Below are 13,762 nucleotides of genomic sequence, written 5' to 3'. Positions count from 1 at the left end.
AACAGCATGTGTTGTATTCATTGTTGCAAAACTTGTTCTGTAAATAGTTTGTTTGCTATTGTGATCAAAATCATTGATCTGAAGCTCAATGCTGATGCTGTCTTGTAATAGTTTTCTAATCAGAAATAAATATAACAATTTCTGATCAACCCATATCAATTGCATGCTTAAAATAACATACTGGTTAAAGCCCTTCCCGTTTCAAGACAACCCGGCCTACTTCCGTGTTGAATCCAGCCCACTTCTGGGTGAAATCACACCCACTTACGGGTTAGGCCCCGCCCACTCCGAGTACGGATACGGATATAGATAATTCATATATCTATATATATGGTTAACAGATACAGATACAGATAATGCTGTACTCGCTCATCATTATGACCATGTGATATTTCAGTTTTTCTTTTTTAATAAATTTGCAAAAAATTCTACATTTCTGTTTTTTCTGTTAAGATGGGGTGCTGAGTGTACATTAATGAGAAATAAAATGAACTTTTTTGATTTTAGCAAATGGCTGCAATGAAACAAAGAGTGAAAAATTAGCATAAGCATAGCCTAAAGGCCGGCGCATGCTTCTGCAACGGCGTCTGCGGCTTTTCCCGCAGTTGTGACGCAGGACACGTCATTCATTGTTTTCCAAGCGTTGCGCGTGTTGCCATGCAATTCCCCGCCAGAACAAAAGGCGAAGTAATGTTTTTTGTCGAAGTCGGCTCTTGTTCGTGTGTGGCACGAAGAAGAGCGGTTTATTTACATCGCCACGGCGGCTCCTCAGAGCATTTTTCTAGCAGACAAATCCGCCGGTCAGTGACGGGTTATACTAGTGGTCATAGTTTCGGATCTCTTCACCCACCCCCCCATCAGCATATGAGGTGATAAGATAATGAGTGAATTTTCATTTCTGGGTGAACTGTCACTTTGAGAGACCCCTGAAAAACTAATATGGAATGTATACAAAAATACATGCATACAGTGGGGCAGTGGTGACTGGAGAAGAGGGTATAGTCTTTTTCTTTTAAAGCAACCCGTCCAACATGGGGACAAGTTTGTGTATTATAAACAGTGACATTTATAATACCCAAAAATGGGCCAATAGTATTTGCAGTATAATGGGTGAACTATTCCTTTAGTGTGACCGAAAATTGTGGTTTGAGTCCATGACTACACCAATATTTCTGCCTTGATTTGTGTTTTTTTACTTGATAGAACCTGAATTATAAATTATCTTCCGAAACATTTTCTTGAGGTTTAACTATGTTTACCTAAGGATTTTTTGGCACCCACGTTTCTTAAACAGCACTGAGATCCAGTAATACGAACACAAAGATTCTGCCAGTGCTCTGTTTAAGTGGATGTCATTCAAGACCTTAATGACAAAAATGCTCTGTGGTATAGTGTGGTCATATTTCCCCTTTGAAGACATCAAAACAGACATTTTTCCACACAAAATTTAAGTTCAATCTACAACCTTCTGATTCACATCAAAGGCCTTTGTATTTAGATAAGATTAACAATGACTTTTAAAGTTAACAACTAGAATGAGCCTGACAGTCTCTTCAGGAAACCACATTTAAATTGACTAGAGAGGGGTTTTTATTTGGATATGGATCAAATTGGACGCTCTCATAAAGATCACTCCCTTTAACATTCCCTTTTTTTTCATTCGAGATACACAAATTATGAACTCTGACAATGAGGTTATGTTTTCATTTGGATTTGTTTTAAATCAATAAAAAATGGAAAATCATGGAAAATCCCCAATCTCGCTAAAATGAGAATTCTACTCACCACTATGCCGATGGCGGGGTGGGTGAGGTTATTGAGTCCTTTAAAACACTTTTGGAGTTTCAGGGGTACACCATGTTTTTAGCCGAAATGTCCGCTGTGATCTACGCGCAAACGCAGCTCCAGTGGAGGATATCAGATTGAATTCTCATTGTCTAAAAGACCTAGTTTCAAGTCGAATTTTAATGCAGATGACACCAAAGGAGCAGTATGGAGGCATATTATATATTTTTTCTGTTATTTACGTTTGAAGAATTGGTTACAATTTAATACAAATGTATTGGATTTAGCTGCAACGCTGTTTACCCCTAAAACTCAACAATTTCACCCATACCTCCATCAGCAAGGTGTTAAGTAGATAATGAGTGAATTTTCATTTTTGGGTGAACTTTCCCTTTAACGGAAGTGAAAAAAATAATTGTTGATCCCTCCCCTTATCCGTATCTGCATTAACATTGCAAGTTCTTCTCTGACCCATACCGCTATTTTTGTGTTAATCCCTCTCTAGTAGTTTTTACGTTATCATGCTTACTAGCAGAGATAAGGACAAACCAAGAGGAAAACATAACCTCCTATGCAGAGGTAGCAACAATAGACAAAACAAGTCATATTTCATGTGAATAATTGATGTGTGGCTCATACCTAAAACTGCCTAATAAGGTTGTTGCATGTGCTGATGCGTAATATATATTATGTGTGTATGTTAGGGCTGTGCCAGAGTGGGCCTGAGTGCAGGAACTGGTATTGGCGTGTCCTCTGCATTGGTCAGCAACCAGAACTCCAACAATGACAATGAGAACAACAACCACCACCACCACAATAATGAGGCCAACTTGCCCCCTGCCCCCCCACCTGTCAACAACAACCAAAGGCAGAACCAGCTTCAGCAGCATAATGGTAAGTTCCAACTGCATTGTTAGCTAGTGGAATAACAGCAATCAGCACACAGCAGCGTTGGCTTTCTTACAAATAATTCCCTTGTCCAAACTTTTTTTCCAAGGCTCTCTTTTTGAAGCTATAAAAATGCATTTATTTTCACATCATGGTCATGTTTGTGTAACTCAAAAAAATAAAACTCTTTCTTTTCTTCGTCGTCTAGCCTTTGTCAGGGAGTTAAACAGATCACCTTAAACAATGGTTCATGTCTGTAGTGCTTTGCAGCCGATAGGAAACTGCCAATCAGACATGGAGTTGTGGCCTAAAGGATGTGGACACATAAAAACAGCTAATGTGATGATTAGCTCAACATGTTCATCACAAAATTATCAAAGCATAATTTAAACAATGACTGGTTAGAATTATTTATTTTTTATCAAAGAACAATATAATACATGTAAACGTTGACAAATGTTTATAGAGGAAATCTAGCTCCTCATTTAAGCCTGGGTATCTTGTAGCCTGTAATTTATGGAGCTTCCTTTTGTTGAAGTTTGCTTTATCACCTTTTCAGATGGAAACGGGGATGTGGTCAATGCCAAATACTTGTAGTGTGAATAGAAGTCCATATAATGTCTAGCCATGGGATAGTTGACATTACTTGTGCGGATGGCATATTTGTGTTCTGCTATTCTGTCCTGGAACTTTTTTTGTTTTCCTGATGAAAAAAAAACATGGCAAATAGGACATTCTGGTCTGTGGATTACAAATGTTGTTTTACAGTTAAGGTAATGATTGATGGTCAATTCCTTTTGAGTTGTAATTTACAAATTTAGGTTTTAGACCCAACCATGTTTGTTCGGTGTACGGTAAAAGATGGCTGTGTACCAATTTAACCTGTATTGTCGGGCAACTGCTGAAACTTTGTTTCATCACCTTTTAATGATGTTTTCTACTTGTACTGTATGTTGTGACAAAAATCAATCTATCTTTTTTCACTTTGGGGCAGTATTTTTATGGACAAGTTTGTCCGTCTAGATCAGACATGGGCAAAGTACGGCCCGTTGGGCTTTTTAATCCGGCCCGCCGAACTTGTTCAAATAAAAAAAATAAAAATGTTTGAAACTAACAATTTAGTACCACTTAAATGGCACGTACTTATAGCACTTTGTAGTTTTGCTTTATTTTGAAGAACTTGTACTTTCTTGATTCTTGTTGTTCTGGGTTTGAACCCTCGGGGTTGACTGTACTTATTGTAAGTCCCTTTGGATAAAAGCGTCAGCAAAAACTTAATTTGACCGGGAGTTCGGTGTATAGGGCTTGAAAGTGCACATGATTTGCCTTCACTTTTTCGCTTTGCCCTTTGAGCCCTTCTGTAAAATGAGAGGATCAAGGACACGAAGAGTGGACAATGAGTGCCGAGTGTTTTAACACAAAGTCGACAACAAAATACTTTTTCACTGAAGTCTATTCGAAGGCTGTATGCCTGATAGGCCGAGAAACTGTTGCAGTTTTCATGGAGTACAACATCAGCCGTCACTTTGCTACGAAGCATGCTAACTACGCTAGCAAGCAGTCAACGCAAGAACAGGTGGCTGCCCGTCAGAGGTTGGCGGCTAATTTACAGACTCAGTAAAAAAAAATTCACAGACGAACTGCGATTCAAGAGTCAACTACCAAGGGATGTTTTTTGGTGGCATAAAGAAATAGCAAAGGCTAGCAAGACTTTCTCCGAAGGCAAGTTTTTGTTAAATGGCCTTGCAAATAAATGCTTTGCTACTTGGTAAAGGCCAAATCCTTTCATGTAATGATTTTTCCATGTTAGTTCACAAAAACACTCCATCCATCTGTTCCTGGCCCGGCCCCACTGTCAAATTTTAGAACCCATTGTGGCCCGTGAGTCAAAAAGTTTGCCCCCCTTGGTCTAGATGTTTGGTCCTTGGGAATGCTTTTTGGAGCATAGAGTAACTGTATCCCTGATCCTGGAAATGTGTTTGTAACGGCCCCCCGCTTCTCCATACAAACTTCTGAGTCTCTTGAACTGATGTACACGGCTCTTTATTTTTGCATCTGGCTTGCCGTAGTAGCACCGTAAAACTGTAATGACAGTTGCAAGTTACAAAGATTTTAATCATTAAAACCAAACACCAACGTTAAAATACAATGAACAAACAAATCGCCACGTGAGACACATCTGACTCGTTAGAGTGACAGCGACTCCCTTCCGCACTACCCGCAGCAAAGTGAATGGGACCAGCTTCCTTACCTCGTTCCGCTTGGCGAGGGGTGTTAAGCTATTGGTATTTGGATGGTTCTTAGGTCCGAGAAGTTCCACGAAGCTCGCGTCCGGTTTGGTTTCCACTCCTATCTGTTCCGGGCTCACGGCAGGTATTTTATTGCACTGGGGCGGAAACGAGGGATCAGGTGTGTCGAATAAAACCGTCCGCTCCTTTGCTGCAGGTAATTATGCGAGGGGAGTCGCTACGTGTAAAAGACGACAAAATAAAACAGAAAATAACCCAAACCGTAGTTGAACATAAGAACAATATATAGCCCAACCCTAAAATAAAAGAATAAAACAGTCTGCATAAACTGGCCGGTTTTGCTGACAGTTACAGTGTTTATCACACATTCTGCATATTTGTTGAAACTGGCCAAAAGGCAAATTGTCTGTACGCAGTTGGCATGTAGTATTGTATTTCTGTCTGAAGGTTTCATAAATATACATGTATGCCCTTGATTGTCTTTGAAAATAGTTACTTCTAAGAGAAGTGAGGAAAGATAGATTGTTTTTTGTCACAACACACAGTACAGAAGCAGAAAACATTAAACAGATGACAAACCAAAATTGGTTTATCTTGGTTTATTATCAAAATAAACACATTTTATTGGTTTATGATGCCCCAATTTGGGGTTTTAATGATTGGGGTGCTCAACAATGCAGGATAAACTGGTACAGAGCCATCTTAAACCTAACACCCAACAAACTGGTTGGGCCCAAAACTTAAGGGTCCTACAAATGTAACCACTGCAACCACCACATAAATGTCAAGCAGACAAATATATTTATGGACTGTATAACTCTAAAGGAATTCAACGTCAATCATTGCATTAACTGTATGACAACATTTGTAATCTACAGACTAAATTGTTCTAGTTGCCAAGTTTTTTCCTCGGGAGAACAAAAAAACAGACTAGCAGAGTTTGGGCATTGACATATTCCCGTTTACATCCGAAAAGGTAACAGAACAACTTGACTAAACAGGAAGATTTTGGGATCCATATATTACATGCTACAAAATACCCAGGCTTAAAGATATAGTGTGTAAGATTTTTTCGTGAAAGGGATCTATTGGTATGTGTAATCTATGTAATGTAAAATAATCCTAGTAGTGTTTTCATCATAATTTATTGTTTTTATAGTGCTTTGAATATTTTGTGATTAACATGAGCTAAACATCACCATATCCTGGAGTTTTTATGTGTCTACTCCCTTTAGGTCACATTCAATGTCTGAGTGGCAGTTTTCTGTTTTCTGAATCGCACTTCAAAATGGAACCATTGTTTAAGGTAATCTGTTTGACTCCCTGACGTACACAAGATGCTGAAAAGTGCCAAAACTTTGTGGTTTTTTTTACATGAAAGGCATTTTAATAGCTATAAAGAGAGAGCCTTGTAGTTCTGTGTACTTTTGTATCCATATGTATCCGGATCCAAAGATCACCTCAAACTAACTCAGTTTGAGTCCAGGAAGCGCTCCTTCTCAAAGTTCTCAAAAAAAAAGAAGATTTTTGTTTGGTTCACAGCTCCAGTTGAAGTAAATGGTATGGAAGATGAGGAAGAAGAAGAGGAGGAGGAGATGATCTTGGAAGAAGACAACATGGAGGCTGAACCACAGATAGAGGTGAAAGTAGAAGAAGGGGGGCTGAGAGTGGACGAGGCTGACATAGCTCCAAGGAACACTTGTCCTGCTGGAACACTGCAACCTCTTGATGAAGAGCAAGCAGGTTTGGTGCTGCTTTTTGTTCAGAATAAGCACATGTTAAAATAACTTTTGTATTCTACACTTTTCATCACCATTTTATCAATAAGAAATTGATGTCCTTTGCACATCCAGGTCCCAGTGGTTTAGTCCAGCATTGCAGAACGGCTGGTGCTGTTGTTCCAAAGCCCCAGCTGGTCATCTCAGACTCGGACAGTGAAGAAGAGGAAGGTCTTGTTTCAAGGCTGATGCCAGCTTCCTGTTTGCAGCAGCCAGCATCCTTTACAGAAGGTGTCAGCACAATATAGAACAAACCAATTCCTCACAACAGTAGCCAGGTGTCCGTCCAATTTTAGTGCAAAATTAAAACAAATTTAAAGAAATCCACAAAATACTAATACATGTGTTCCATCCACTAATGTAAAGTTGGTGTATTTACATCAACAGCTGGGAAAGCTATTTCTTAGTTCACTGCCATGAAACCACTGCAGAAGATGATGAGTAGATTAAAAGAGCTGCAGTCAATGCTCCGACAATGAAAAATCATCTGGAGATGATGGAAATTTAGTTTAATTTAGTTTAGTTTAATATATTGATGTTAGGAAGGTTCCACTCTCGTCATTGCTCAATACACATCTGACGTTTTCTCCCTGCTTCAGAGCTGTCCGCTTATTCTTTCAAATTATTTTTTATCCACAACAATGCTTACACCTCAGCCAAATGCAGAACTTCTCTCGTGACATAGTGAGTTTCAATATTTGCTCTCAGGTTTCTTTGATAAACAAAAATTGTAACTGCATCAGCTGCACCTGAAAAGAGATCATCTAAGTTTCAAAGTTAAATTTATTATGTGGAGTTATTTCTGGACAATATATGAATTGTGGTGGCCTTACCAGATTACCTTAAGTGTTTCTTTGTGCCTGCTCTTTTTCAGGTAAAGGAAAGACTCCTCTGCGACGAAGCAACAATGTGGCTCTATCAGTGTCAGTGGACAAAACAAAGGTTCAGGTGTCAGACAGTAGCTGTGAGAAGAGCTGTCAGGTGACCAGTGAGCAGATCAAGGCAGATATGAAGGCTGCAGCTGATAACAGCAGGAGGACAAGCAGTAAGGGAATCCCTACAGAGTCCCGGGAGTCCACTCCAAGGGCTGACAGTTGGACAGAACATAGCTCTGGGAGTACTGGGGCAGCAGCAAGGACTGAGCTGAGGCAAGTGACTGGATCTGTGATCAGAAATGGAGCTGGAGCAGCCACATCCAGGCAGGTGGATAGATGTGGGAGGGTGGTTGTGGGGATGAGCCATAGAACAATTACAACCACTGAAAACCCCTCTGGAGCACTGACTGGGAACACAAGGGAGGCTGGGATGTGGCTGAGCTCTAGTCCTGCCAGTTTAGAGCAAAGAGGTGCTGCTGTAGACCATGCTTCTGGGAGACCAGCACTGGTTGGAAAGGGACAAAGCCAACATGTCCCTGATACTGGTTCAGGTTCACAACATGCTCCTGCCAGAGACGAGGACTTTGTTCCTAGAAGACCCTTGACCCGTTCTTGCACACGTATGTCCTCTGTATCCCTGGTACCTGAGACAGGTAAGACTGAAGTTACAAACACAGAACACACTTGATGTAGCCACTGACATGAGTTAAAGGAATGTATCGTGTTTAGTTGCAAGGGTTTGGGCTTGTGCTTATATATCAGTGCACATGAGGCCCAGTCCAGTGTTAACTGATACTTGTGTGCAGCCATTCATTTTAATGATTTCCTATTTCCCCTCCGCTGTATGTTAAGTCTCTAAGAGGGTAAGAGATTACTTTAGACACAGGTTAATATGTAACCGTATTTAAAAAGATTGCTAAAAATGTTTTGCCCATCTAGTGGAGACCTGGACTTACCTAGTTGAGACTCATCAGTCTTCATAACGTCAAGAAAAAGGCAGTGGCACAGTTTTAAAGTGTGTTGAAAAAAACAACAGTTTTGTTACTTTTGAGTTGAGAAATGCAAAATGGTCACAAATTTTTCATAACTAGCCTATTCAGGTCAATTAAACTATACAAATGACAAATTTCATTAAAAACTAGGGCTACGTTGTAGCACTTGCGGCCCCAAGCACCCGCACGTTGAAGCCTGTCGCGGTCGGTGGAGAGAGCATTCGATGACCAAGCGCAGGTCTCCGCGTTGCATGCGTGTTGCGCACTGCGGCAAGGATAAACGCTTCACTTCCTGCGTCCGTCACGCGACGTTGATCCTTGCCTTCTAATTGCTCATTACGGTCCACGCTGTCAAATAGCACATCACACTGTGAAAATTTTATTTAAGATGAATAATAGTTGTAAAACAAAGCTTACTTCCTGTTGCCAGTAGGTGACGCCATCAATATTATTACTCACAGACAAATAGATCTGTTCAAGTAGGCGCTCTGATGTAGTGTGAGCAATTTTGTGTCAATTGGACAATGTTACCACAACTTAATTTTCACACTGATCAGTAGGTGGCACTATGACCCTGAACTAATATTTATATATGGAGCTGTTCAGGTCAGGATTGTGATCATAGGTCAGTAGTTCGGAGCCAGTAGGATAATGCAGAGTGGATTAACAAAGTACTTCCTGTTTAATGGCGAAACAGTAGGTGGCGCTATGACACTCAGGAAAAATTGACAGAGAGCTGTTCAGACTTGGACTCTGATCAGGTGACAGAAGCTTGGTAGTGATAGGACAATGCAGAGTGGAGTTATGACAACATAGTGTCCTTTGGCGAAGGACTATCCTTCGCCGCACATCAATGTTTACACGGTTTGAGGAAATGTCACAATTGTGACCATGATCCAATGACTTGACTGAGCTCTTTTGAGCTGTATATTGTAAAGCAGCCAGGAGCAGTTCATCAAAGTATAAAACATGTCACTTCTTGTAGCCACCAGGGGGCGCTGTGATTTCAAGTCATAATTTCTGTGTAGATGTCATCAGGCCGGGACTCTAGTCTTACATGTCTAGTTTGGAAGTGATTGGACAAGACATGTCCGAGATACAGAACCTTGTGTTTGATGACGTTTAATCAAACTTTGAAGCCACGCCACGGTCACACGGCCTTAAAACCATATGAATATCTTCGGGGGGGGCTGTTGATACACACATTTAGTTTGAGTGGGATAGAACAATGAACACTGAAGTACCAGCATTTCGTGTTTCACGGCGAGTTGATGAACTTTGACGCCACGCCACAGTCGCACGGTGTGACGAAAAATCAATCCATTAATCAGTTTTTAACTCCATCTTGTTGTAATGACACTCATCTGAATTTAAAGTTGAACTGATGAAAGCCCTGGGACAAGCATGTCAAAGTAAAAATGGTGAATATGGTCAAAATGGCCACTAAATTCAAAATGCCGGACTTCCTGTTTGGTCTAGCATATCTATCCAAGAGACTTATTTGTCTGTCATGAGAAGACACATGTCCCCATTGATTTTTGTACATGTCGGCCAAACGTGGTGCCGGGGCTGCCCTTTAGGGGGCGCTAGTCAGTTATTAAACATTTAGTGTCTAGAGAAAATTAAGGTTACAGTGGCTATGGTAATCAGGTCAATACACATTCAATAGTACAGGAGGCAGCATGATAAAGTTTACATTAACATAGAGAAAACCAGGTTACTGTGTCTAGCGATTCAATCATGATCAAACAGAGGGGAAATGTTATACTGTTATATTTCCCTTACATGCCCCTTGAGACTTTTTTGTTTGGCTGGTCAAGAAACACGTGGGCTACAATTTTTGTGAAGATCGGTAAAAGGGAAACCTTGGGGTTGCTTTCCAGGGGGCGCTGTTGAGCCATTTTGCCACGCCCAATAAAAATGACTCCAGAATACTAAAATATCCGTAGACCTTGAATTTCCTGCAAAGTTTCATAACTTATTGAGCATGTCTAGACCCTGAAAAACTCCCCCAAAGGGAAATAATAATAAAACTCTTACAGTTTCAACAGGGCCTCTCATCAGTGAGCGGCTGCTTCACGTGAACGAGCTCTGATCTCATTGTGTCTCTCTTAGCGCGGGGGCGAAGCCTCCGGACTGGTGCGCTATCTGGGAGCACACACACACTCGCCCGCTCCTGGTACTTCATGACAGCTGGATACAATGATGTTTTAAAAAATTATTGTGACTTAGTCAACTACCAACATTTTCGGCTCTTCTCGTCAACCTAAGTTCTCGTCTTAGTCATGGGTCAAAAGGTCGTTAACGAATGGGTTGCGACCCCTGGCTCCGGAGAAACAACAACTTTTAGTGTTCCGCCGTTAAAGAGATGCGGAAGTCACAGCATTGTCTCCACGCCAATCGCACCACAGAGTTTGACGGTCGGCTCGGCCATGTCTCCCCTGAGATCACTCGCTGTGAGTGAGGCCTGCTGCCTGTTGCATGTGTGAGAGCTGGCAGCCCTGCCCCTCGCAGTCAATGCTTGGAGGCAGCGTGATCAGGAGAAGAGCAGTGAGTGCGCTCTGATTGCGTGCTATTTTAATGAAGTAGTGGTACTAAAAATATGTAAAACCGTATCGTTTTTAACGTAAGGGTACTGCGGTATCTTTCTAGTACCGGGACACCGTGCAACACTAGCTGGTACATGGCACAATGTTAAACTGGTGCTGTAATAGATTGTGTCTGAATTGCCCTATAGAAAGGTATTTTTCAGCCATTACCATCGCCATAGCCTGAAGTCTCCTGACATGATCGTGGTCTGTTGCACCAAAACGGAGAGTTCATTTCAGTATGAAACTCTTGATGTACCCATAGAATACAGACAAGATCAGCCCCTGCTCTCCTGTCACATATAATTTGAAGGCAATCGTTTCTGACATTGACCAATATAGCGCATAGAATGAGGCATTTCTCCCTGTTATATCGATCAGCTGTACAGTGAAAAACAATCTCACCTGCACAGCTGCCACTTGTTAGAACTTGGTAGCTACTGATGGGAGAAAGCACTATTTCACCCTTGCCCTTTAGTCAGCTTTGCCCTCTGGACACCTTCCACGCTGTCTGTGTGGTCAGGAGGACTTGGTACGGACCCCCGAAAAGCCGCTGCTTCAAGTTCTTTCGCCTGTAGTTTCTGATGCAATCGCCTGCTTTCAGGTTTTGCAAAGCAGGTGGGGGGAATGCTGCTTTCACCTGCTTTTGCAGAGCATTCTCTCATTCCATTGCACAGGCAGACTGGGGCTGATAAGAACAGTGATGTTATATAGTAAAGACAATATATTGCGAAATGTCTGCCATGATTTGGTCATGAATACCAAATCATGTTCCACTGTCACTGCTGATTAACCTAGGAATTCCCCATCTGGGAATTATTTCTCTCAATGAGATTTTTGCATCCGTTAGGAAAGGCTTCAATCCACCTACTGAACAATCATCGGGCAATATGTCTATCCTTCTGAGGGAGTTTATTCAATGTAATCCAAATTTAATTGCACCGGCAGAGTTATTTGCTACGCAAATGACACATTGTTACTTTTAGTGTACCAGCAGCTGTTTTCAGCTGTCCACATTCCCCCTTTGTCCATGTGATAACTTGGACTAAGCAGGGGAGAGAGTGTGTGGCAAACATGGTTTGGCCAATCCAAACGGCATTTATAAATTTAGCACCTGAACGTGACCACAAGGCTTTTTATCGTTATTGTATTGCTTTGAGGTCAGCACATGGGGTGATAAGAGTTGAATCAGACAGCATTTCTGTGGGAGGGAAATTAGTTGCGGATGAGGCTGCCTGCTTGGCAGCCAGGTCTGCTGCAGAGATAGGGTCAGAGAGAGATAACAAGATTCCCTTTTTATCACAGAAACAGACTTGGGTAGCAAAATGGTGTCCAGTAGCGAGGAAACAAAAACATGGTGAACAATAGGTTTACTAGATGAAATGAGAAAACGTCTGTGTTTCCGTAGTGCACCAAAATCATGAATACCACCAAATGCATATCTGGAATTGGTGTAAAACGCATTTGTTCTTAGCTAACTTGCATGCTTCTGTGAGGGCTACTAGCTTAGCAGCTTGTGCAGAAAAATGTGAAGGGAGTCGCCCACACATTAATGTCTCATGTAGAGTTACAACTGCAAATCCAACTTTGTTTTTACCAGTCTCTGGATTTTGAACTGCTGAACCATCAACAAACCACTCAAAGTCAACATTTTGCAATGGGGTACACTCAAGTCAGGTCTGGAGGAATTGAACAATTACATTGAATGATTGAATCAGCGCTCAACCAAGTTTCAAGGGATTCAATAATATATTAAACACAAACAAAGTTACAGTCTTACTATTTGGGCAAATAGGGACAGAGTTCCTATAGCCAAGGTAGACTCAAGAGCCTGACATGTCTCGTATGACGAGCTGACTTTCACACAAATTTTGGAACACACAGCTGTCCTCAGTCAGATTGATCTCTTTCCTAAGTGCACAGACACTGTGAAATTGATCAAACAGTTCATAGTACACAAACATTTTCTTTGAAATTTAGGAAAAGAATGCAGGCATGTTATTTCATGATGCCCATTGCCCATCTGGAGTCCAACTGTGTTGCAGAAGTTCAAAGGCGAATCAGTAAAGTACACTTTTTTCCCATCAAATTTTAATTTTTCTTTATAACATACATAACATATGAATGACAGAGGAAAAATACCTTATACTGTAAGTGCTATGTAAAAAGGTTGAAATTGGTGTGGTCTGAAAGCCCCCTGGGTGCGAACTCCCTTCTGTCTCCAACGCAAGAACTAAATAGGATGTCCATCTATAAACAGCCTGGAATTATCAAATATTGGAGCATATGGGTACCATGCAAAGGGATAGTTACACAATTTATCTTCTGCCCTCCAATACTGAGATTAATTGCAAGATAATCGGGCCATACTTATGACTAATCTGAGTGATGGGCAAACAAAAACTCTTGGAGGGAATGACGACGTACTAGACTTTCTTACAGAGGGAGCCACAACACCAATGTCTCTGGTTCAAACCAGGTTAATAGGGGTCTAAGCATGTAGGCCAAATAATAAAATAAAAAATTTGGAAGCCTGTCTTTCCCACTGCGTTGTGGACTGCTCGATACCTGTCAATCGAAGGTAAAATTTCTACCCCCAGGTACGTG

At 41.2% G+C, this 13,762-nt stretch overlaps 1 protein-coding gene across 1 annotated transcript in view; it reads left to right on the top strand.

Annotated features, from left to right (window-relative positions):
• Positions 1-13,762, top strand: part of fbxo38 (F-box protein 38) — a 59,034-nt gene that overhangs the window by 25,435 nt on the left and 19,837 nt on the right. The window contains exons 11-14 of the mRNA XM_061079579.1: positions 2,490-2,679; positions 6,465-6,665; positions 6,776-6,931; positions 7,575-8,228. Coding sequence (XP_060935562.1) covers positions 2,490-2,679; positions 6,465-6,665; positions 6,776-6,931; positions 7,575-8,228 — 1,201 coding nt within the window. The remainder of the gene's footprint in view (positions 1-2,489; positions 2,680-6,464; positions 6,666-6,775; positions 6,932-7,574; positions 8,229-13,762) is intronic.

Source organism: Limanda limanda, chromosome 10 (assembly GCF_963576545.1).
Source record: "Limanda limanda chromosome 10, fLimLim1.1, whole genome shotgun sequence".
NCBI classification, from domain to species: domain Eukaryota; kingdom Metazoa; phylum Chordata; class Actinopteri; order Pleuronectiformes; family Pleuronectidae; genus Limanda; species Limanda limanda.
Note: the sequence above shows the minus strand (reverse complement) of the source record. Positions and strands in the feature narration are given on the sequence as shown.